Below are 25,387 nucleotides of genomic sequence, written 5' to 3' on the forward strand. Positions count from 1 at the left end.
GTTACATTCTCGCCCGTCGGCATATCAGCAGATTTGGCGTCTTACCAAGCGTCTCGCAGCTGGTGTTCCGGGAACACTGACCGCTGTCCTGCTCCATGGACGAGAGCTGCTCGTCCGACTTGCTGAGTTTGCCCATGCTGCTGCAGGGAGACAGGCGCGGGGAGTCCCCGCCGTACGATTGGCTGCCCCCGGAGAAGCGGCGCTGGAGAAACTCCTGCTCGTAGTCGTGCTGCTGCAAAAAAACAAAAACAAAAAAACGCTACGGTTATCGCACACGTGCACACGCATGCTTCATGCTGGTTGAAGAGCACCTAACGTCATTCTGCGTTACGCATTACTTAATTATTATGTTATCAATTTATTTGTTGACTTTTTGGATGTTCCAAAAGGTCCACATTTCTTAATGGATTTAAACCAAAGCGCCAACATTCCAAAAATATTTGACTCCACAATTGTCATGACAAATTGCACATTTTCTCAACCGGTGACAATCAGTCTAATTTCAGAATAAAAAACAAACAAAAAAAACAATGATGTTTCTCAAAAGAAGCAAAATATTTAACTTCAAAATGTCCCCAAAAAAATAAAAAATCTACTTATTGAAAAACATTTTTGGTGAGGCGATTCCAAAATTTATGGAGGATCAGGTCTTCAGCATCCACATGCAATAAAAAATAAATAAATAAATCTATCTACACTTCCCTCCTTCCTCTCTTTAGTTTTTCCTCTGGTTTCTTGAGCTCTCCCTAATCTGTTGGAATTTAGAGTTTTCTGGGGTTGGCGTAAGATTCGGGTTTTGTGACTATGTGGGTGGTAAGTGGTGTTTAGTTGGTGCTGGATTTCACTTTGATTCATCTTTCTGTCCTTTGACCTTTCCTCTGGTTGCCTGACCTTCTGAACTGCACGACTCAGGTGAGACTCTGATAAGATGTTGAATCGGTAAGATTGCCGAATGAACAATTCTGAGCTCTCACTTGAAAAAAGGGAAAAAACAAAACAAAAACTACTCTTCATCAATATATTTTCCCCGAACTGACCTGTCTGTGGACGCTGCAAGGCAAGCTGGACCCGCGACTCATGGGGGCGACCACCGCCACACGCGTTGGCGACGGGGCAGACTGCCGCTTCTTCGGCGGGAGGGCCGGCGGAGGGCTGTTGCCGATAAACAGACGCAGGCGGAGAGAATAAGTAAGCGGGACAGTGAACAAAAACTGATGCACATCTATCACACACACACACACACACAAGAGGACTCTCCGATTAAGCGGCTGGCAGGTTCTGTTCTTCACTGCGACATTCTTGCATGAGTTAGGTCGACACGGGGCAATGGGCAGAGCGCGATGTGCAATGGAGGCCAATGAGAGGGCACTGCATCGGGTCAGCCGCACACACTCATGCATTTTTTTTTGGGGGGGATGGGGGGGTGGATTTGGAGGACTGTTCAAAAAAAAAAAAAAAAAATGCCTGAAAGAATGAAACCATGCAGGTCCATCCCATCCAAAGCTTTATGAGGGGGTTTGTTGTGCCTGGGTGAGGTGGGCTGGGGGTCTCGGGTAAGATGTTATAATGGTCACATGTGATCCATTGGGCTAACATACTTCTCCTTGTGAGTGGGTTTCCTTTGGCCAGCGTCACAACTCAACTGTGCTCTGTGCCCAGAACCCAAAAAAGGGGAGACAAAGGATGAAACAGGTTGAGACAGCACAAACAGGAAAAACAAAAACAAAGTGAGGGGAGCACGACACCCCCCCCTTCACATCTTCTGTGATTCCTAACCACCGTGTCGTGCGAGATCATCAGTCCAATTTCACTGGGCTGAGGATTCTCATTCGTCAAATACAAATCATTTGTAGACGGTCACAAACACCCAAAAATAAATAAATAAATACCTGAGCTCCGCCATCTTGGCTTCAGGTAGCGGCGGTTTTGGAGGCGCTACGTCCTCGTCGGGCACGTCCGAGGGGGCCTCGACGGGAGCCGCCGCCGGAGCCGTCTTCACCACTTCTGATTCACGCTCTATTGAGGGCGCCTCCGAAGGAATGCTGCTGCTGCTGCTACACACCGAGGACGATTGGGGGGGATCACAACAAGTGTGAGCGATAAATGGATAAATGTTCAGAAATGTATGCAAACTCCTTGTGTCCAGATTGGCCATCAATTTTCTGAACTCTTCATAAAATGGAAAAATAGGAGGCTCAAATATATGCATGTGTACAAGTGCAATAATGTGGAGTGCTATTTCTTTTGTTTTTTTCTTAAAACACTTTTTACTTTGTTTTGAATGGTGGCATTTCGGCCTCTTGGCCACTTACTGGTTAGAGGAAGGTTATATTATTATTAAAAAAAAAAAAAAAAAAAAAAAAAAATTCTGTGGAAAAAAAAACAAACTGTGGGAAGTGCATTTTAAGGCTTAAAAAAGTTGCTTATGTGGTACTAGGCTTAGGGCTGCTCGATTATCAAGAAAATATTAATCATGGTTAATTTGGTAATAATTGAAATCACGATTACGATCATTTGTTTTTGGTACAAAACAAGAAAATGTCTAAACATGTAAAAAAAAATTCAGACAAATAAATTTCTTTGAAACACTAGTAATTATGCAAGTTCCTTTTGGATTAATTAGTCATTATTAGTCATTTTAAAATAAAATGGGTGCAAACACAAAAATTTTAACAACTCAAATTAGTATTAATAATCTTTTATTTTTGTGTACGATTATGCTGATTTTATAATTGTAGAGTTAGAGTGTAATAATTGAAATTGTTACTGAATTCCGATTAATTAAGTTTAGGGTTCCAAAATTCTAACAACTGTCATAACGGAGTTAATGTGTGAATCTGAATTTTTGTCAATCAGGAATTCGCAAAATAGAATGTTTTCTCTCATGTGTATTTTTTAATTTTGAATTTCAGTAAACCAAGTTCACCTCGATTTGGGCTACCAAAAACTCCCTTTTGAAAGTTGCATCATCACACGAGCGCGCTCACCTCTCCGCCGTGGTGACCGGCGGCGCCGGTTTGTTTGGGCTGGTGGGCGACGGCTGCTCTTGTTTCTCGATGGTCAGCTTGACCAGCTCCTGTGACCGCAACGGCGTCCGTTTTAATTAAACGCCGGCCGGCCGGCGTCACATTTTCTTCGATGAATCCGGTGCGCGCGGCGTTGACGTGACGCCTTTTACCTTCACGCCGTCCAGCACCGCTTTGATGACGTTGGTGACCGACGTCACGTTCTCCTTGTCGTCCAGGTCGATGCCGTCCAGCATCACCTGGTCGGCCCAGCGGATCAGGTTGGCGAGACTTTGGTACACGCGGTTGTGGCAGGAAGACAACGCTGAACTGTGGAGAGCGGGCGAGAATAAGGTTGGACAGTGTCTCTCTTGTGTCTCTCTTAAACAAGCCATGACTATTTTTTTTTTCTTCTTGGCTTTGGATAACCACGCAAAGGACGCAATGCACTACCGGGAGCGGGATCGCTTTTGTTAGTCCGCGTGCGCCATCGCAGACATGACGTCTTGCGTCTTGATTGGTTTTCTAGGTCATGCGGGCGTGGTTTACGCTAAAGGTCAATTCTCGTAACGAACGTGCGATCGCTGTTGTTTTGCATGTAACGACTGATGCTTTTCACAGGCGCAAAAAAAAAAAAAAAAACGAGGTGCGGCAAAGGCCTGTCACGGCACGCTGCAGCTGGTTCAGAGCCACTCGCCGTCATGACACAAGTCAGCCTCGTGTCGGCTTTGAAAAGACCACAAATATATAGATATGCATCCGACCGGGATCGAGAGAGGCACATGAGTCTCAATTTTTGCTTATTTGGTGTGCGATTAAGCAGCCGCCATGACGTTATTGGTGCACTGTGAGCAGCGCAAGCACATTTCATTGATGATCCATTCAGAGATTAACTGCACCCAAAAAGTTTCACCTACTACAACCTTCGCCATGGTATGCTGAGAATGGAAGAGTCACAGAAAGGCAGATAAGTAGTCCAACATTGGGAACATTTTACGGCTCAAATATTCAAATTGCACATTTGGTCAACTGAAGTTGACCTGTAATTTTAAGTTTGATTCTGAATTTACACTCGAAAGCCTGTCATTTGCATCCTGCTCTTGCTCTATCCACTCTTGCAAAACGGCAAACATATTTGAAAGTCAACACCGTTGCTCGTGACGTGCCAGACTGACTGCGTCATCGCGGTCCACACACTTCCGAGAGATTCAAATCGTCCGTCTACATCCGACTAGTCCTAACGTGTCTGCTGTGCATTCTTGCCATCCTGCAAGGATGAGAGGGAGAGAAAATAAATAAATAAAAGGGACCTCACCTGTGCTGTATGCGGGCCTCCCCCTGAACCAGAGGCAGGATGGCCTCCAGCACTTTGCTGGCTGAGCCGGGGAGCATCTCCAGCACCTTCTTCTCCACCACCATCTTGTCCACGATGGTCTTGAAGTAGCGAAGTGCGCTGACCACCTCCTTCTCGTGCTCCTCCAGTCGACTCACCTTCTGGATGAGGAAAAACAAAACAACAGACATGAAATCTTTCATCACTTTTTGTTTGGTCATTTTATTATGTTTTTTTTTTTTTTCCCCCCACAGAGCAGAGAGAATCTATATCTGCATTATTGTATCCTCTGTTTAGATGTATTGCTGCTCCGTGTGTGTCAAAATAGGAGTTTTATGGAAGTTTAATATTTGCATAATATCTCTGCTAATTATTTCACCAATATGGTTTGTAACTAATCATTTTAAATGTGCTTGAAGCACATTGGATGTTTTCTTAATATGGTAATATAATGTTGCACAATTCCGGGAATTTCTACATTTTTAAATCTACCATGAAAGTTAAAAGTTTATGGGAATAATTACTGTACATAGCAGGGAAAAATCATAATCAACAGTACAATAGAAAAAGGTGAAAGAATGAGCGGATAAGTCCATTTTAAGAAACAAGACCGCTTCTATTCATCTCTTAAGTGGTTTTGACACCTGGGACTGGGAAGCTGTGGGAACCAGCACAGTAACAACACACACAATAGAAAATGGACAGATAAAACAAGAGACGGGAAAACAGGGGGGGAAAAAAAAAAAAAAAGAAAAAAAGAAAAGTCACAAATAAGCACAGGGGATGCATTTCCCCGCACAATACACGCACGCTTGCTCACCTTGTTAGCGGGCTTTTCAGTGCACTTGGCCGCCGGCTCGGGCTGCAGTTGCTTGCCTTTCTTGGATGGCGTCCTCTTGATCTTGGGAGAATGGAACTTGTCCATCAGTTTCATGGTAAATGAGGACAGATGGGACCGCTGCGAGTCTACGGTCGGAGGGCGAAAAGTGGGAGAAGAAGGGAAGAGGGAAAAAAAAAAATGCGGTCAGTCATGCTCGAGAGATTTGAGGAAGAAACCAGATGGCGTCGTCTTTAAATGGCGGCCAAATGAAAGGCCCGACACCCGCACGGTTTTTAAGAACGCAAAATGTCCGTGTTTATGGCACTCGAACGTTATCTTGGAGGATAAATCTGCTGGTTTGACGTGTTCAAGTGCCATGATATTAAGATTAAGAAAAGCATCCTTTGTAGCACATGAACATCAATAGCAATGAATACAATTAGACGCTTAAGTGTGCCTAAGTAGGGTACAGTGTTACCTATGCCACATTATATCGCGCTCCCGATATATGCAGAATGTTTTTTGTATTCTTGGTTTAATTAATCATGCAAAAATATTTTTTCCCGCATTACTCTGCTCTACTTGCAATGCAAACATTCACCTTACAGACATTTGAGACATACAAACACTTCCATATTACAACATTTTTTTTACTTAAGACTTTCTCGAGTCTGAATTTGGAGTTTGGTTAAAGCGTAACTGCTCGAATAGTTGTCGTTCTCACGGAATGGCGAGAATATTATGTCTGTAAGTGTTATATTGCATACGCTGTTCGTGTTTAAAGTAACCTTTGTTTGAAGGATTGTAACTCTGGTATCATCTAATGCTAATTTCCTGAAGCCGCTCTACGATATTTTTCATTATATGTTGTAATTCAGATAAATTACTAAATTACATACATTATACGTTTGTAGATGATTGCTGAAAAACGTGCCAGAGACTGACAAGCATCTTCATAATTGTACGGTTAGCAAGCGAGCTGCGCTGCAACAATGCATCTTCTCCGAATGCCACAAATGGCAGAACAGCTTTTGTCGTTTCAATTTCCAAGTGAGGAGGTGACGCCGCGGAGAAGCTAGCTGTCCAACCGCCGGCCGAGAGGCCCCGGCTAGCTCGCGAGCTCGCACGTTAAGTCTGAAAACATCAGTTACAGCACAAAAAGACCCGCGCATCTTGTTCAGATCACATCACAGGCACGTTGGACGCCCGCTTGAATTTAAATCGAGACCAACGTTGGTCTGGCCCGTATCGTGAGAGGATTCCGTCGAGCGCAAGTCTGCACAAAGCTGCGGGGCGTGCTAGCCTCCACGTTTTGGCAGCGGCTGGCGCGCACCAGATGCTTTTGATTGCGTTGAAATCTGTGAAAGCCACGTTCCCACCAAGCGCGACAGATACAGTTTGGAACGCTGAATCTTGATCTGGCGATAGCCAAGCGACATCACAGAGACGACAGATCAGATCGGTGGTTGGTTACCATTATCGTCGTCGTATTTTTCCACAATTTGAAACGGCTCTCAGAGGTCTTTACATGTCTGTGACGCATGTTAAACAAAATACTCCATGAATCAAGAATCAGGGTTTCACTTGGGTATTTAAAAAAACAAAATTTATGACATTAGGCTTGGCTGAGGATCTGAGCCAGTTTGAAATTCAGGTATACAAACCAGTGTCAGGACTAACGGATCCTTGCAGATGGCTTGGGATTTGAGATCGATTGAGCTGGCTAAGTTTAGGACACCTCAAACTCCAACTGAGCATCCGGAGGATGTCGTCGTAGGCACGTAGTAAATGTGCCGTGGTCATGAGAAATGGAAAAGAATGACGAATGCCATGTAAAAAATATACGGACGTCCAACTTGAGCCAAGCAATCCGGCACCACTCAGTGTTTCTTAGTTGAGTGTCTCTAAACAAATTGTTTTCCATCATGTCATTTCTTAATCTAGTTTTGGTTGTCGTCCGAACTTTCTAAAACATTTCACTACATGGCGAACTGTGCTTTGAAAATATCTGGCAGTGAAGTAAGATTAAAAAAAGTGAATTTTTCATAATACTTGCAAGGCAACATGCGAACAGTACTGACTCTTATTGCTTGGTGGAAACCTTTTGACAGTGGTCTCTCGGATCCTTTTCCAAGATGCTTTCACAGTGGACCCTTTTGTTCAACTCAAAGTTTAAAGAGGCCCCGAAGGACCACGTTTCACAGCTGGAAGGCAGCCCGGGCATGAGGTGCAGTGAGTGACATCAGCGCGCTGAGTCACCACCACAATCAATACAGCTGGCCGCTGGTCGTCACTACATCACGCATCGACACTATTTCCACGTTTCCTTCTGCTTGTCACTCAAAGCTGCACGCATCACCTCGCCGCGGCTCACTGTCGACAAAAAGTAGCAATCCGGTTACCACCTCGTTCTTTTGCTCAGAAAGGGAGACCGCCAACTTTTTCCTTCTTCAGTTTACAAGAAATCTATGATACAGAGATCAGAGAAGCCATTTCTCATGAAAACACAGAGCACACAAAACATTTGAACCACTCCAGCTTCCAACACATTTTAAGTTATTAAAACACAAATAAACATAAAAAAAAATCAACTCAAATTTTAAGTAGTCCTTATCACATGCTCTCACCATCAAGAAATGGCAAATTATTGCACATCACTTTGAGAAAGCGAATAAATGACTCTCTTGCTTGCAATGATCCAAATAAGAGGCAAAAAAAAAGCATGCTTGCTTCAGGCTGTTTGCCCCTCCCAGTTGGAGTTGACAGTTAAATGGTGCGTATTATGTAAATCCTAAAATGTTCAAATAACCCATATAATTTCACCCAAAAAAATAAATAAAACTTCTTGTTTACGTTTAAAATCCAACTGCAATCCACACATACTGTAATTGATTATCCTTTATAATTGCCAATGAAAACAACTCCAAAAAGTGGGCGTTTCTGCAAATAAGGCAGACAGCCGCCAATCAGCGGCTAGCAAAACAATAGCGATGCTCTGATCAGTACATAGAGGTATTTTTTTTTGTGACATGCGAGATTAAGACAGAAAACTACAGCGCACTGCAAAATGCCGGCAAACTGTAAAAGCCGGGATGGAGTGAGTTTTGGAAGTCATGTTCGTGCCTTTAGCATCTTCCTCACGTCAAGCAGCCCTCACTGGCTGCTGCTGCACGACCGAGGCGATGAGGTCATCGACTATAATTTGTCTCACGCTGAATTTAAAGCGCCGCGCGCACCGAGAGGAAGAAACCGCAGTGTCAAAACATTTTTCTTTTTGCCTGAATTTTATTTATACTCTGCTGAGCTGTCTCGGGTTCGCAGCCCTGCCGAAATCTTTGTGATCTCTGTTGTCATAGTGATATTTGGGCTTCTTGTTTTCTTCTTACTTCACCGCTTTGACACACAAAGACTGAAAACAAACATTCTTCTGTACAAAAAGGGAGTTCGTAGTAAACCAAGCGGAATAAGGCCGATTGCAGCGCACGTCATCACTTATAAAAGAACTGAAGCGGGTTCCTGATTCTCACTACGGCGAGTTATCACTTCTGCAATTATACTTTCTGTGAATATCACGCGGAAGCGCTTGTGAATACAGTCACGAAACTGTTATTTTTATCAACATAAAAATGAACCAATACACCTCGATACTGACAGCTTGGTCTGCTGACCCTTTGCTTTTATTTATGTATTTATTTTTTTATCCGGTTTAATGTTGCAAGTGACCCAAAATGAGTCATTTTGGGTCCACAAGATTTGCTTTTCTTATTGGTCACAAGAACTTGAAGAAGACTTCTCCAGAGAAACTGCACTAATAAACACAACACGAAGCAAAATATTTCATGTTGCACATATTTCAAAATCAAAATCAGAAAACTCTCACGACGCACCACCAAACAAAAAATATCAGACCCTCTACACACTGAAATAATGATCTTGTCACTATTATTCTTGTAGGAATGGCAACAGGTAGACAGGTTAACCGTCTGTACCTTCTGCTATTGAGAGGAAGTTAATTAAGTTGTCACTATACGTCACTGGCACAGACAGAGGAACAAAGACACGTTTTATTTACAGTATATCGTCAACCACAACACGTTCCGAACGCACCTCCAACAGGAGACAACTGTGCTAAAGACGGACCATATAAATAAAAAAAAACTTTTAGTTCAACAATTTAAACACTAAAAAGTTAAATAAAGAAAAATTCTGCTAGCTTCATGCTAACATAATGCATGCTACTACAAATTAGCATCGGCGTACATTCAAAACCCTTCAAATGATGGCTTTAAATCTGTGACACAGCCACTGGGACGTGAAGGATGAATCGCGATGACAAATACGCATCGACCGAACTGGAGTAAAGCATTGGCAATCCCTGATCAGGAGGGCCACAGGAAGGCCCGGAGAACGACAACCGGCAGGTGACCTCCGAGCTTGTGACAGGCAGAGCTGACCCGGTCCAGGTGTATCGTCGACACAGGACAGCTGGTCAGCCCTTCGCTGTCGTCAGTTTCAATGGATGCAAGGGGATGCGCTCAAGGTTACGCACGCAGCTGTCCACTTCTGCTACAGAGCCCTCCCCTTGCAGTTCCCGTGCATGTAGCAAAAGTGTGCATGTATGTGAGTGTCGGCATAGCAGCTGGTGAGGAGATGCTTAGGAAGGGGGGAAAAAAAAAAAAAATTGTGTGAACTCTACCGGAAACAAAACATGTCATACCGGTAAGTGAAAAGAAGCCAAGAAGATGAAGCCACTGAGTTAGAATGGGTGCCATTTGTGTCCCCAAGAAATAACATTTATAAATGTAAAATAATATCAGTGTCCCCACTTTCTAAAATTAACACTTACCAGGAAATGTAATAAGTTCAATCTTTTAGAAGTGTTACATTTTTTCTACATTATTTGTACTGTATGTATTTGTTATTCCTTCTTCCAACAATAAAAAAGAAAGAAAAAAAAGCACAAATTCACACTTTCGGCGTTTTCATGCCATCTTAGTTGTTACGCTAACATATTATAGAATAATATAGAATATTCCACAAGTCACATGATCTACACAGGAAGTTGCGTTGGGTTTCCTGCAGTCCACGGCAAAGCCAAAAGTATGTTTGCTCGTTTATTTTTCAAATCTGTATATTTGACAATATGACAAGTATGTCACTGACTGGTGTGTTGAAATCGCAGCAGTTTTCTAAATGTATTTCTTAATGTTGTTTTCTTAGCTAAAATACTATTTTTTTGCTGTTAATCAGTGATTAGTGTCAATGCTGTGAGCATTATAAACAGTAAATGGCTTGATGTGCCTATTTCATATATTTGAGTCACTTCAAAACATAAGATTTTGGTCCCTTAGAACTGTCATGCAGAGCCGACCAAAAAGTCAAATTGTGTGTCAAGTGCACGAGTTTCTTAATTTTAATCTAATTTTTTACAAGTATTCCCAAAGGCATCTGTAAAACTTTGAACTTTCGGCTTTTATCTTGCTCCAATACTATAATGATGATAACGCTGTATGCAGTTTGGTCTCTCGAAAGACATTTGTTTACACGCCGTCTGTTACTAGGGAATAACTCGCTTCATAGGATTGTCTTCATCTTGCGCAAACTTAGCAACAACCCTGCGTGCAACAATACGTTATTTGTCCATAAAAGTTGTCGATGTCGGGCGGACGGCCTGCTTCATGTCAAAAACTAATGGCAGGGACACGGTGCCAGGACGGGATTTGGAGCAAGACCAGAATGCGAGAGGCTTGTGAGAGAAGATGAGCAGAAGGGGGTGGGGGGAAATGCAAAGAGATGGCGGGGGGGGGGGGGAATATCAACAGGAAACAGTTGAGTGCAAAGTGAATTATTTATTCGCTCCATTGTAGTAGCGGCGGTGAACTTCCTGCCTCAATTATGTCCTCGGTTTATCTTTAAAGGACCAATGCGGCACGAGTTGCGACATGGCCGGGGCGAGCAAGCCCCGGATTGGAATGTCGACTTTGTTAATGGTTGATTGGACGCAATAATAAAGGGAAAAGCCAACGAGACACAAAGAGAAACTTGCTCGGCATTTTCCATGAAGGACCTCAGTAGTCAAGTCAGTGACAAGCAAAGTGGCACCACATCAGTGGCCAGAAGCAACTATCAATGAGATGGATGCACTGTTGCGTGGAAGCAAGGGTGCCGGTCGGAGCGGCGTGGCGATCCATAATAACGATCCATCGTATCTGACAAAAAGGCTTGATCCATAACTGGCTGCTATGACGCTGTTGTTGGAAAAGCCAACATGAAATACGAATTTCCCGACAAGCAGCGGCGCCCAATGATTTTTGACCGGTTTCATGTTAAGATACTAGTGCATAATGATATTTTCTTGTAGAATCACCTGCAGAGATAAATAAATCCGTATTTTTAAGGAGGACTCTCAAATGCAGCTTTCCTTTTTTTGGAAACTGTTAGCACTTTTGGGATTTTTTTTTCCTTTCCAAAAGAAGGTTTTGGGACATTTGGCCCACGACCCGGTGGTTGGGGATTGTTGTTCTCGAACCTGATGCCAGAGATGACCAGAGACTGATAACTTCTAATAAACAGCAGTCAAGAGAATGCGTAAAAGCATAAAAAAGGACAAGCAAAGTGTCGTCATCCGTTTTTTTTGTTGTGTTGCTGTTTACAAAGTGTTGTTATGGGGGGTTGGAACGACGACGCCTTCACACCATCTGATTCTCATCCAATGCTTTTTCTCAAGCTGAACCTAGTTCTCGCGCATTCTGTGACGTCCAATCCTGCACAGCTGCTACACACGAACTCTGCTGGCCGCTCGGAGGCACGCCCAAACACAGCTCTGCAAATCCACCGAGGCTCCAATCAGAGGTCTTGGTGTCATCACCTTGTGGAGCTCCAAGCAGCTGTGGTTCGCAGCTGAGTGTGAAGCGGTTGGGATGAAAATCAGCACCTCCAAATCCGAGACCATGGTCCTTAACCGAAAAAGGGTGGAATGCCCTCTCCGGGTCGGGCATGAGATGCTTCCCCAAGTGGAGGAGTTCAAGTATCTTCAGCAATCAGGCGGATTGGTGCATCGTCTGCAGTGATGAGGACTCTGCATTGTTCCGTTGTGGTGAAGAAGGACGTGAGTCAAAAGGAAAAGCTCTCGATTTACCGGTCGATCGACCTACTCTCACCTATGGTCACGAGCTGTGGGTCGTGACCGAAAGAACAAGATCCCAGATACAAGCGGCCAAAATTAGTTTCCTCCGCAGGGTGTCTGGGCTCTCCCTCAGCGCGAGGGTGAGAAGCTCTGTCATCTGGGAGGGACTCGGTGTCGGGCCGCTACTCCTCCGCATTGAGAGGAACCAGTTGAGGTGGCTTGGGCATCTGGTTCGGATGCCTCATGGACGCCTCCCTGGAGAGGTGTTCCGGTCATGTCCCACCAGCGGAGGACCCTGGGACAACCCAGGACATGCTGGAGAGACTATGTCTCTCAGTTGGCCTGAGAATGCCTTGGGATCCCACCGGAGGAGCTGGTTGAAGTGGCTGGGGAGAGGGAAGTCTGGGCTTCCCTGCTAAAGCTGCTGCAACCACAGCCCAACCCTGGATAAGCGGTAGATGACGGATGTATGGATGGATCTTGAACAGGCCGATTTCTCATTAATATTCAATATGTAAAGAGTTTCTCTGATTGGATCACCGTTTCCCTATGGATAACAGCAATATCTTCTCGTCTTTGGCAGCCATGTCGTGCGATACACACACCAAATGACTTGAAACGGGTGGGAGCTGCAGGTCTCTCTCAACGGCCCGTAAATGTGTTATTCAATAGCGGGACACACGAGGGAGCCTGACGTAGTGCTACAGCTAACATTCATAAGTCATACAAAGTGTCTTTTCAGTGGCTGATGTCAAATCATATCACATCACAGACCACAGGAGATTCCTTCAATAAGCGGCTTTGAGAAAGGAGGACTTCTTTCCTGATTCGATCGGTGCAAATTCACACGAGACTTTGACAAAACGGTCCATTCACGAGGTTATATGTAGGCCAGCCGTGTTATGTGAAGAGGGTTCGTAGTACGCGTGCGTGTCGTAGTATACGGACGGCGTGGCGGCATAAACCTTTTATAGGCCCCTGGCTTCAATAGTCTCTCTGTTTCAGGTCAACACCAACAAAGCCCCTTCCCAAAGCGCTCTCTGTGTACCGTCGACACACTTTCTTCCATCTGTGTAGTCATTCATGGCTTGTTAGCTCACACGTTCATTTCCCTTCTAGGTCAAGGGTGCGTGGCCACGCAGACTTTGCAAATTGCACACAAGACAAGAGTCTTAAATCAACTAACGGAACAACAGATCCCATTTGATTTACATTACAGGGACCCTTCCTGTGCTATATCGCAGATTAGGTTTTGTTTTTTTGTTTTTTTTTACTGGATACAGCCAAGTCTGAATTTAAAACCGCGTTCCTTCGCTGTCGAACCACGTGCCGCTAAAATGACTTAAGTCTACTCCAAGTTTACAGATGCGGCGCAATTAAGCGCAAGAAGAGGAAGAGAAGATCCGCTACTCGTCTTAGCTAATATTAATTGCTTCCACAGAGCAGAAAGAACACATCAGTATTTTGTGCACTCTATTTTTAAGCATTGATGGCCCATTGATGTGTTAAAGTAGCAGTTGTTTAAAGGTTTATAAATACAGTAACATCTATGCTAATTTCCATGAGCCTGTTTTTACAGAATCAATCATATGTTACAGAATAATGCAGTGGTCGCCAGCTATTTGTGGGGGGCCACAGACAAAGCTCAATAGCAAAAACGTGATGCACCCTTTGCAAAGAAAAACTAACATGACTTGATTTCAGTGGAGCTGTATTGACTATATGGAGGACTTCGCCCCAAGGAGTAGGTCATCCAACTGCCCTATATGCTGCACGCAGAAACACAAAAGCACAAGCTTCCACTATGCCCTACTATGCACTATACTATAAAAATAAGTGAAAGAAAGTGGTGGTCAAAGTATGAACAAATTTGCCACCACGTGGCTAAAATGAGTCCCAATGTGAGATTATCCCCAACTGGGCAAAATGTCAGTCTCTGGGTTTAACATAAGATTACATGAGTGCTTCCATGTTTCTGGGATGATGGCAAAGTTGCTTTCAAATTGAACTACGACAGTGCTTCCCTATCTTTATTTGTATAAATGGCAATATATGGATACAACAGGTTAACCTGCTCTATGTAGAAGATCGCATGACCAAAGCAACCCGGCAACACCAGAGCTCCAAATTGTCCTGTGAACGTGAGGGCTAAATGGGGCTCCTGACATGCTCGCGCGTAATGCCGAGCATTCAGAATGGGAAATGACACACCCCCTTTTTGGGGGGGTGGGGGTTCCTACTCCTCCTGTTCCTTCCCCCCGTGACGCCAAGAGCAAGGCCGTTGACTGCATTTCCTGTCCCTCAGCAAACACCGCTCCCTCTTTTGTGGACATGACGACATGGTCTGTTCACAGCAGGCGGGACCGTGTAAAAACCTGACTCACTGAGGCCGGGCCAGACAACACTGCCACTCGAGTAAAATGGGTTTTAATTAAGGTACTTCAATACCCTCACACGTGAAAAAGGAGTGCATCTATTTTAAATGGCTGCTTACATGGTACTTGTGACTTGAAGGGTGAGTTTGGAACCTGTAGCATCTTCCATCCTTCTCTCGGGGTTTTTGGGGTTGGTTTGGGTGCTTCCGAACACTTGTGGATGTAGTCTGACCAAGACATGGGATGGCATGCTCATCTATGTTGGTTTGATCGTTGTAGGTGGTCGCTTCCATAAATCATATCCCAACTGTGCGTTTAAAACAGTCATGGAGTGCCTCCATAATCACACCCCAGACCACGCCCTCTCTTACCTCACTGTAGGTTTTTGTGTGCACGAATTGGCACAACAGATATTTGATTTGAGGAGGGGGCGAGGGCCTGCTTTGAATGCCACTTTGATATTGATGTAAGTGATACCCCAACATACTGTATTTTACCCCCGGGTGCATAATCCAAAAGATGGTGGAAATGAGGGAGATGATTACAGTCCAGAGCTGAAGGTCCTGTGAACAATGACTCGAGGTAATCAGAGAATTTTTACGACAATTTTTATGGAAATACACAAGTCACCCACTCAGGATTTAGCACAGAGTTTGCAGCTTCTGTCTGCCCCAAATGTAGTAAACCCACTCGATGCGAACAGCGCTAGTGTTTGTTTCAGAACAATTGCACAGCAGTTCCTCATCTTGTGTTTTTATGTTGGTTCCAACTGTAAATGTTATAATTTGCTGTCCAGTGAGCAAACGGACAGACAGATGGATGGAAGCGGCACTTTGTAGAGGTTACTTTTCTGTTTGCAGGGAGAAAAGAGAGACAGAGAAATGTAGCCTTTATTAAATTCAGCCTCTGATACGCCTGTTTCGCAGCATGTATATGTAAGGGGCTTAAGACTTTGTTCAAAGCAGTCTGAACATTCCAGTGACTTTGCGGCTACTTCAGATATTCTCTGGCGCGTTAGTTCCATTTTAAGATCTGAAGCCAGCGTCTCGGCAAACTGACAGGCAGACAACCAACAAACGAGAACCGCCAGGTGCTATAAATACCCGGCTTGTCAGCCGCGCTAACATCAAGTCTGAAAACAAAGCAATCTGCCGAGATGAGTTCAGAGCCTTCGACAGACAGCAGCTGCTCGGTGTGAGAGGCCCAATAAAACAACAGATTCTGCGTTGACGCGCAAGAGGAGCGAGAAGCATGAAGCTGCCACTGGTGACAGACGCACTCAGACGCCGAACTTCAGCAGAAGCACACGTACTTAAAACATTTTCAACTAAATTCCCGTCATAGGTATTCATTGTTATTTTGCGACTGTAATGCGGAGAACAGAAAATATAGGACCCAAGTGGAATTCTAAAGATGAGTGGCATTTGATGGAACATACTCCAGATGCTAATGTGTCAGTGGCGAAAGGCATGTGGGTCAAAGGCAAGTCGCAGCGCAGCACAGCGCTTCACTATTGTGGGAGGCTATGACGCCTGTGTTTACACTGCAAGTTGTAGACACCAATTAGCATTTATGAGTAGCAGTGACGCCACAAGGCTTCTTTTTCCAGAGCATCAAATGCTGTAATAAGCATGACAGGCCAGTAGCTGGCGATGTGACTTTGTAGAGACAATTATTGTCCTTTTCAATACCCTTCCTCCATCCTTTGCAATTTAAAGCCGTGATACCACTGAGGGGCAAACATTTACGACGAAAACCAATATTTTTGTCGCATGAAATCTTAAAGGTCCAATTTTCCTTGCAACAGGAAAAAACAACATTGCAACCTTGAACGAAACCTTGTTATATTTACACAGAATTACAACTGCAAGGGAATATTGTAAATACTAAATGTAACTGCAAAATGGATAAGGGCTATTAGTAGCTGCATCTATCAATGAATCAACCCTAACAACACCAAGATTCAGACAGATGGCAATTAAGTAAAACAATTATTGATTTGGCGGTGAAGAGTGATTAATCTTTTCAACCCCCCAAAAAATCTGTGAATACGCAAATTTGCGAACGCTAAACCGCAAATATTCAAGGATTCGGTTTTGCATATTTATAGCCACAGCTATCCGGGTTCCATCAGCAACGATAATGAGTGCCCCAGAGGACACCAGGCTTCGTCATTCATTGGATGAGACGACCCACCCAATGGTGCCAGAATTGACAGCGAGTGGCACAAAATAAAATGTAAAAGAAATACACAACTCTGAACCATGGTTGCACTCATTCATGCACAAGAAGGATGACTTGTTTTCAGGCGAGTCGGACCTCCCATTTCTTCCTGATTTAGACCATGCCATCGGAAACTGGCAGCGACTCCGGGGCGTCCCCCTTCCTTGTATGCCAACTCCAGCGGGCAGCTGCCTGTATACTTTGACACACTCGCGCCAGCACAGCCTGACAACTCGCGACTGACTTGACAAAAGTGCATGCAAAATGGAGGTTCAAGGCAAGAACTGTTAGAACTGCGTTCAGCGAGGCTTTGGTGTCCTCTACTCCACAGGTTTTAAACTCAAGACTTGACATCAGTTCAAAACTAGCCACAAAAAAATGAATAACAGCAAAAGCACGGTCAAATGCATAAGTAGTTGGGATCCTTATTGGGGTTCCCACACAGATGATATGAAGTTCGCCCCTACCCCATCTTCACTCTGTGCTCGCCACAGTGTCACATTGGTTCCAGTAAAACGCTGCATCAATGCTGCACACGTCTGCGGCGCATTCTAAGCGGCAAGGTCAGGGCTAACTGACAACATCCCCGCTGGGGCTAAACTCTCTGATTTAGCGAGCGCCAACGTCATGTTTTCCAAACAACGCATTATGCCGCCACGGAATGCTGGTGATTACACAATGATATGCTCAACTAGCCTAATTACGGAGACGCAACGTGTTGCCGGCAGGCTGGCCAGGGTGGATGCGTTCCCCCGACAACAAACCTTCCCAAGTCAAAAAAAACCATCAGCATGTGCAAAACCAGGATCGCTTGGCACCAGAATGGCAAGATCACAGCACCACGGTGCTGCACATACCACAATACTTTGGTACTACTGACCTGGATTAAGACCACAGTGTGAACACAACCTTGCCCCATGAGGCAGCATTGCTTATGTCCATTCCTTTGTTTGTCGGGCACTGGTAACAGGAAACAAATTTGAGAGTATGGTCAGTCCCTACAGCAAATCTAGTTAAGACATGTACTGGTTTATAGGAAGATAGTCAAAAAATGTGTGATTATCTTCAATTCAGTTGCAAGTTCCCTTTGTTTATGGATTTATATAAGAAAGCAGTTATACTATACTGTCCTTGTTCAGTTTGTCTGTGCAGAGGTCAGGTGCGCAAAGGTCTTGAGGATCAGCAATGCGGTATTGTGAGTCATTATAAACACTAAACCTACATATGCCAATGCATTCAAATTGAAGCAGCAATGCCCCCCCCCCCCTCGCAAGGCCTGCGACGGAAGGATGTGGCCCGGCAAAGCGGCCTCCCCGCGCTGGGTCCGCCCAGGGTTTTAGGCCGAGCAAATGAGCACCTTGTGTAAAGCCACACGACACAGAAAGCCCAGAAAGGAATGTCCCCTGCTGCATTTCATTGCGCCGGGGAGGCCATTTTTGCATTCAAAGCGAGCATCAACAACAAAAACATGAAAAATACTCCAAACAAAATAGTAGCTGTATAGATGTAAAGAATAGGTGTGAAATGGTTACGTGGTTGACTAACTATAAGGAACCTGAACTGAAACTATAACAAAAATGTGTTTTTTTTTTGGCTTTTACCAAAGTATGCGTGATGTTCTGCTGATATTTCTAATATTCCAGAATCTCCTACAAATTTTACAGTGCATGAGGATCACAAATTGACATTTTACCTGAGTAGTCATCGTCTAGGTCCCCTGGTAGAGACGAGTCTGTGTCCTCGGAGGAGGCTTGGCTCCTCCAGCTGGCGTTGCCCATCCAAACAGGCCCCGTGGGAGAACCCGACTGACAGTTTTCGTCTGTTAACTAACGGCTGTCTGCTGTTGCGACTGACATTTTTCACAGCCCTGCTGAGAATTAGTCACAAAACGCTCAACATGATCACACTCACTTGACCCACTCTTCCAGGGAAGATCCACAAATAGCTGCAGAGGAGGAGGAAGGGGTAGGCATGAAGCGCTTAAAAGTCGTGGTTTAACAGGGCAGAAGGCCGGCGGTGGCACCACAGGTGCCACCCAGTTCGCTGGCGTGGGGATGCGCTGAAGCGGGGCAGGGATCGCAAAAGGCCACCCGCCCGCGGACGGCCCGCTGTGCGGCGCACGGCGAGCGCAACAGATGACTCATCTCCGTAGACAAACAGTGAAAAGTAGCAGCGTTGCGTTGTATCCGCCGTCTTCCAAAACAACCTCCGTACGATCCATGGTTCTTCGGCAGAATAGGCCACCGACCGCAGAGAGGTTTGTCGCGCAAGCCTCACCGTTAGCCTTCCGTCGCGAATCGACAGCGGCGTCCAAGCAGAAGCGGACGTGCGACCCATCCGTTGCGCTGAACGACTCTCCTCCTGACCGTGGAGAGATTCCCAGCGCCTTCCCCAAGGATCTCCACCCTCGGCTTGCTTTTCCCATACAAATCACAATAATTACAGCGCAGCAAAATCTACGCGGAGGGGGGAAAAAAAATAAAGTCTTTCATTGAGTGGGTGAAATACTTTGCAACCGACAAACCTCAAAATTGCAGCCTATCACACTGAGCGCAGGGGGTTTATCCTGAGTGCATCCCCCGGATTGTTTACCATTCTGCAAGTGTTTCCGCGCTAGGTTGCAGAAAATGGATCTAACATCTTTTTCATGTCGATACATAAGTACATGTTTGAGCCAGGAAAATATATCCACCTCTGGTGGCTGGTACATATCCCACCAGATCGTCAGAGGGCTTTTCCATGCGGCAACAACAAGGTGCTCTAAAAGAGCTTTGCAAACCAAGCCCGACAACGAGGCGCTCTAAAGTGGCCACAACGGAATGTAGGCACAGCCTCGATAGCTAGCTACAATTCCAACGGCTGCTGATGTACACAAAGGCACTCAAGGTCTTACATATTGGGGAAAGGACAACTCACACCGGACTGCAAAGTCCATTATTGTCAAATATGTATAATGATTCAGAAATTATAAATTCACTTTACAGGGCTTTTAATATACAATGTTCAATTCTATTTTGTTGAGTTACAACAAAGACTGACAAATAAACAGCTTGAAGTAAGCACACTTTGCTTTGTGTAAATTGCGAGAGAGTGCAAACAGACGCTAAGAAATACTTAAGAGTGTTTTCTAAGTTTAACTGTGTTTAAAGCATGTGGCAGGTGTAAATCAAAAGAACTATATATATATATTTTTTTTTTTAAAGCAAAAAAAAAAAAAAAAAAACTTTTGCCTCCCGATACCTTGGATTTACACGCATTGCAGGAGCCCCACAATAAACCGGGGTTCAACTGTAGTGCGCTCTGAAATGACTGACACATCTGCACTAAATCCAAGTAAACGCCGGAACTTTAACCGGCCAACACGTGCCACATAGGTGAGGACGTTGGGGGAGACCCAAAAATAGAACCAGGCTGTCTTCTCCCATTGACTGCTCACAAAGAGAGACGGGGCTAATTATAAAACACAACTCCTCGCAACGCTCAAATGCCAAAGCTGTTGCGTCACATTTGGGGGTTAGGAGGTAATCACTTTTTCCAACACTGTGACAGCAAAATAATATTAAGTCAGAGATGCAAAAAAAACAACAACAAAAAACACATGACAAGTGATTCATTCAAGTGGGTTGATTCCAAGAGACGAGCAGTCAATGCTCAGTGAGTCACCTCTGCATTGGTATTTAATTTATTTTTATTTAAGGTGTCTCAAAAGACCCCCCCCCCAAAAAAAAAAGTGGTAAAGTCACTGTTCTGATTGACTTTTTTTTTTTTTTGGGAGAAAGAAGCTAACATTTAAATTATCAAAACACACAAATAGGCAAAAGAAAGACCAGTCAGTCGCAGAAAACCAAATTAAATATTATTTTCACAAAAGCCAACACACTAGAATAAAAAAAAATATATATATATCCTGACATTTTGTAATATATATCCTAATCTGTAACAAGACCATGTCACCCACTTTGCCATTTATGTCGCACAAATTGACTTTATTTTTCATTATTCAAAATTTAAAAGGAACTTCAGAAAGTCTGGCTTCTTTACCAAAAAATAAATAAATAATTAAATTACTTAATTCTATTTTTCGATTCAATTTTATTGATGCCGATATTAAATGTAAAGCGTTATTGTGTGCAGAATAGATGTTATATGTTTTTATGTTTTGCTCGTCAAACATGACTAACCGTTGCTAACTTAGTTGAAGTTGGATAGATTTGATTGATATTGCAACATAGAAGCTGTATTTTGATTAGACAAAAAAAATTAAAAATAAATCTAGCATCCACATATGCACTGCAAGCTGTAGAAACAAGAGAGCTACAAAATGAAAAGAAGAGTGTTAGTAACAAATTTTCATGAAACTACACTACCAACTTCACCTTTAGCTCCTGGTTAGAACTCCATTTTACTTTCTTCAATCATCCTCTCAGTGGGAATTAGTGACCTAATCCTCTTCTGTGATAACGGATTCCGAACACATCCGACATGCTGATGGGGCAACGGTAGGATCGGATGCCTTCGGGAACCGATAAGTGCCGATGATGACTTGACTCTTGAGCCTTTTTTTTTTTTTTTCTTATATGAAACTCATCCGTCTGTGAGGCAATGGGAAATTCTCCCTCCCGTGTGTGCGTCCGTCAACCATGCATCACTTTGGCGTGTGTGTCTGTGCGTGTGTCAGAAGACAGCTGGTTGAAGCGAGGATGCAAAAGTAGCCACTGGGTGTAAAGTTTCATCAGCCAATGCAAACTAACAGGAACACCCTGTGTTTTTTTTTTCCTGCCTTCTCCTTTGCATTAATGACACTTTATAATATACACACGAGAAGGCGACTCCAGTCACTATAACTTTATACAACTAGTCACTGTGACTTGGACTTGAGTCAACTCGAGACGCAGCAACTTGGACTCGAGTGATTGTTTTGGTGACTCAAGTTGTCGCTAGTCACCGTTTGTGACTAGTTACTTGGCAGAAATGTAAATACTTGAGGCTCAAATTGAACACGCGGGATTTAAAGACAGACTTGATTGTCATTCGGTTTAAAGATCACATAAAAAAAAAATATTTTGACTCTTGGTTTTAAGATGAAGTAAATCTGAGAATGAATGAAATGGATTCATAAAAACAATGCAAATAAATCTGTTTGGCAATAGTTAATATGCATTGTCCATTTCCTGTCTCCATCTGAGAAGAGGAGCTTTAAAGTGACATGTAAAAAGAAATTGACTCACTGGGCTATTCTGCAAATAGATACACAAGTTTCTTTTAAAAAAGAAAACCAACCAAGATTAAAGTGTTGTATCGATGTGAAAATTATGCGTGTGGTTTGCCTAACGTCATAAATGCTTGAGTCATTTTTAACTTAATCCCAATAAAATCAATAAAATGTCCTAAATGTTTTCTAAATATTTTTTTTCCCGTTATGTCTGTGTAGATTATCAATCATCCAGGTCATGTAAACTGTAAAGGCTGAATTGAGGCAACTGGACTCTTCTTGATTGTTGAATTTGGCTTTGTTTTCCAAAAATGTTTGTTCATGTGACTTTTAGGCGCATTTAGGCAATTATGCTAATGACACAGAAATCATTTTTCATGAGATAAATGAGAAGGCATTCTTTGTCTAATAAAACAAACAAATCTCTTCACTTGTTTCTACTTTCATTATCCTTTCTACAAGGTTCCTAGGAAATCACAAAGCAGCTAGATTCACAACAGGTTACTCATGCGGTCCCCGGGGGCTACCTGGTGAACCCAGCAGCTGTGTTGGTGACCCCCGGGGTTGGATAAATTGACCTATGATGTCATTATACTGACCTCATGGCTCTTCAATCCAGATATATTTGCAGGTATGACTACAAGACTTGGTGATTGAATTGTCTCGTGCGTGAGACTTGAAAATGACATATTTAGACATTTTTGCTCTATTAATGAGCCAAAGTGAGCGAAGAAGCGTGGTAGTCTTTGGGAACACATACAAGAAGGACTCGAAGCAGCAAGCCGAGCCAAAGGCTAACCGTTAGCCGCGGGGCTGGCTAGCACCCGTTTCCAAACGCCGCCTGACGCCCCTCGTCTTTGGGCTTAGCTGGCCGGATGAAAGCGACCCCGGCGACTCGCTTCGTCTTCGGCGAAAAGCGAAAGTATGTCCGGCTGTGCTAACGCAGCCAAAATCTCGCATTGTCGCTGTGTGTTTACTTACGAGGAAGGATGCCGGTGCCCCCCCAACCCCCTTAAAAAAAAAAAAATGCTAAAGCGCTAAGCTACTATCAAAACGTACGAGGCCCGATTGGACCAGCGTACACAATGAATGTTACCCCGGTAGCATAACGAACGTCCCCGGCCTGAATACCGTTACACGTCGGAGTCTTACCTTGCTTACTCTCGATTTTGCCCGACATTTTCTTCCACTCGGTGGCCCGCACTCGGCGGTTCCGACAAAAAAACAAAAAACAAAAAGAAAACGCTGGCGCCTCGCAGCTGGTTCGCCGCCGCCGTCGTCACCGACGACGACGACTATTCCCTCCTTTTCCGCACACCGTAGTGTCCGTCAGACGGTTCCGGTGGGCTTAAACTCATGTATCCGTCTTCCACACACATGGTGCGGGTCCAGGCGAGGAGGAGGGGCGGGGGAAGAAAATACTCCGGTCCTCGGTTGAGTCGGTCCGTCGCTGGGTGAGCTGTCGCTGGGTCCACACTCCACGCGCACGCGTTGACGTCTGGTGGCAAAGCCCGTGAACTCGCTTGTGGGGAATCATAACCAGCCAGCCAGCCAGAGACGATTGAGCGAGAACTCAGCCGACGTGCCAGCGCCCCGCCGTGGCAGGAATGAGCAACGGCAACCTGTCAACAAGGGGATGGGCGCGTGTGTGTGTGTGTGACTTGTGGAGCTCCGGGACCACCGAAGGAGGGGAAGTTTACACCGGGCGAGATACCTTTTACAGGGAAAATTCTGGGTGTTGAATGTACAAATACCCACATTCCCCTGCAGGTGTGACAAAACCTGTGGGTGTTTATATCTTACACTGAAAAAGTGTGGGTGTTGAAACATTTCACCGAGAAAATTCTAGATGAAACATTTCACTGAAACAGTGGTGGGTGCTGAAAAAAAAAATCACCTGGAAAAGTGTGGGCGTTAAAATGCTGGTGTTGAAACCTTGCACCAAAAAAGTGTGGGTGTTGAACCGTTCACTGAAAAAGATTGGGTGTTTATGGCTTTTACCTGGAAAAAATTTGTTTACTGAAACATTCCACCAAAAAAAAATGTGGGTGTTGAATCCTTCACCAGAAAAAAAAAAAAAGTGTGGGTGTTCACTGTTAATATACCCACATTCCCCTTCAGGTTTGCCCCAAAATAAAACAAAACAAAACAAAACAAAAAACACTGTAGGCCGCCAGAGGTGTCCCGAGTATTGTTGTCTGTCTGTGTTGTATGAAAAGTGAAAGTAAATGCAATCTTTTGTTTTTTTCGACTCTTCCTTTTCTATGAATTATTGACCCGACTCACCGACGGACTTACTTATTGCTTGGCGTGATCTAGGTCAGCTTGGTTCGAGTGCCTGTTGACACGCATGCACGCGCAGACGTCACGCGTGTTGAATTAGTGATCAGCCAAGTTGCTATTTGGCCCCTATTTGATCAAGCCAGCCAGCAGCCGCAGAAGGCCGCACCCGTTGCTCGGCGGAGACAAATCGGAATACCTTCCCCGAGGCTACAATAAAGTCGCACACAGGCAACACAAAAGGACTCCTTAGCAGGCTTGTCCGGGCAGGAGCGAGATGCATTCTTTACGCTCGCTTGCTTCTTGGCTCGTCTCCACAAGCGGATTTGGGGACAAACTGATTCTTTTTGTCGTTGTTCACTCACTCGTGTTGTTTCAGAGAGTACAGTGGGGTGTGTGTGGGGGGGGGCAGGACAGGACAGGACAAGGACCGGACCGGCCTCCAAATAGCGAAGATCCGAAGACTAATTCAAGCCCATTAAAATGCACAAAGGGGGGAAAACAATACAAACACCGAATATTGTTCAAAAAACAGTGTGTCGTGTTCATTTATTCCACAAAAAGGAGGGGTGGGTGGGGCCAAACAACAACTAACACCCCCCCCCCCCCCCAAAAAAAAAAAAAAAACGACAACAAAAAAAATTCAGATATATTTTATTATTTTTTATTTAAATCTGGGGACGTCAATCCGCAATGCCGAAACGCGAGTATGCAGTTTCTCTCTCTTTCTCATAAACAAAAAGTTTAGCGCCCCCTGCAGGCGCAATGAAAAGCGTTGAACACTTTCACCGGATTACGAGCGCTTCAACAACCCCCGAGGAGCGACCAAAAAGTATGAGACAAGTTGTATGGGTGTATCAGAAGGCCACCCAGCGTTTCTACGGCGTTGCTCTCTTCACCTCCTCGTTTTGAACTCGCTGTACATTTAATGGCGATGACACGTGACTCTGCTGCCATCTGCTGGCCAACTGCACTCATCGGCTACAACTTTAGGTCCACCTGTTTCACTTGCC

At 44.4% G+C, this 25,387-nt stretch overlaps 1 protein-coding gene across 1 annotated transcript in view; it reads right to left on the minus strand.

The window, feature by feature from the left end:
• Positions 1-23,791, minus strand: part of rapgef1b (Rap guanine nucleotide exchange factor (GEF) 1b) — a 41,583-nt gene extending 17,792 nt beyond the window's left edge. Inside the window, exons 1-9 of the mRNA XM_077496505.1 lie at positions 23,247-23,791; positions 5,159-5,304; positions 4,321-4,499; positions 3,179-3,335; positions 2,988-3,076; positions 1,890-2,054; positions 1,599-1,649; positions 1,038-1,152; positions 46-232 (exon numbers count right to left, since the gene is read on the minus strand). Coding sequence (XP_077352631.1) covers positions 46-232; positions 1,038-1,152; positions 1,599-1,649; positions 1,890-2,054; positions 2,988-3,076; positions 3,179-3,335; positions 4,321-4,499; positions 5,159-5,304; positions 23,247-23,274 — 1,117 coding nt within the window. The 5' untranslated portion in view covers positions 23,275-23,791. The remainder of the gene's footprint in view (positions 1-45; positions 233-1,037; positions 1,153-1,598; positions 1,650-1,889; positions 2,055-2,987; positions 3,077-3,178; positions 3,336-4,320; positions 4,500-5,158; positions 5,305-23,246) is intronic.
• Positions 23,792-25,387: the final 1,596 nt, after the last annotated feature.

Source organism: Festucalex cinctus, chromosome 15, assembly GCF_051991245.1.
Source record: "Festucalex cinctus isolate MCC-2025b chromosome 15, RoL_Fcin_1.0, whole genome shotgun sequence".
Taxonomy (NCBI): Eukaryota; Metazoa; Chordata; class Actinopteri; order Syngnathiformes; family Syngnathidae; genus Festucalex; species Festucalex cinctus.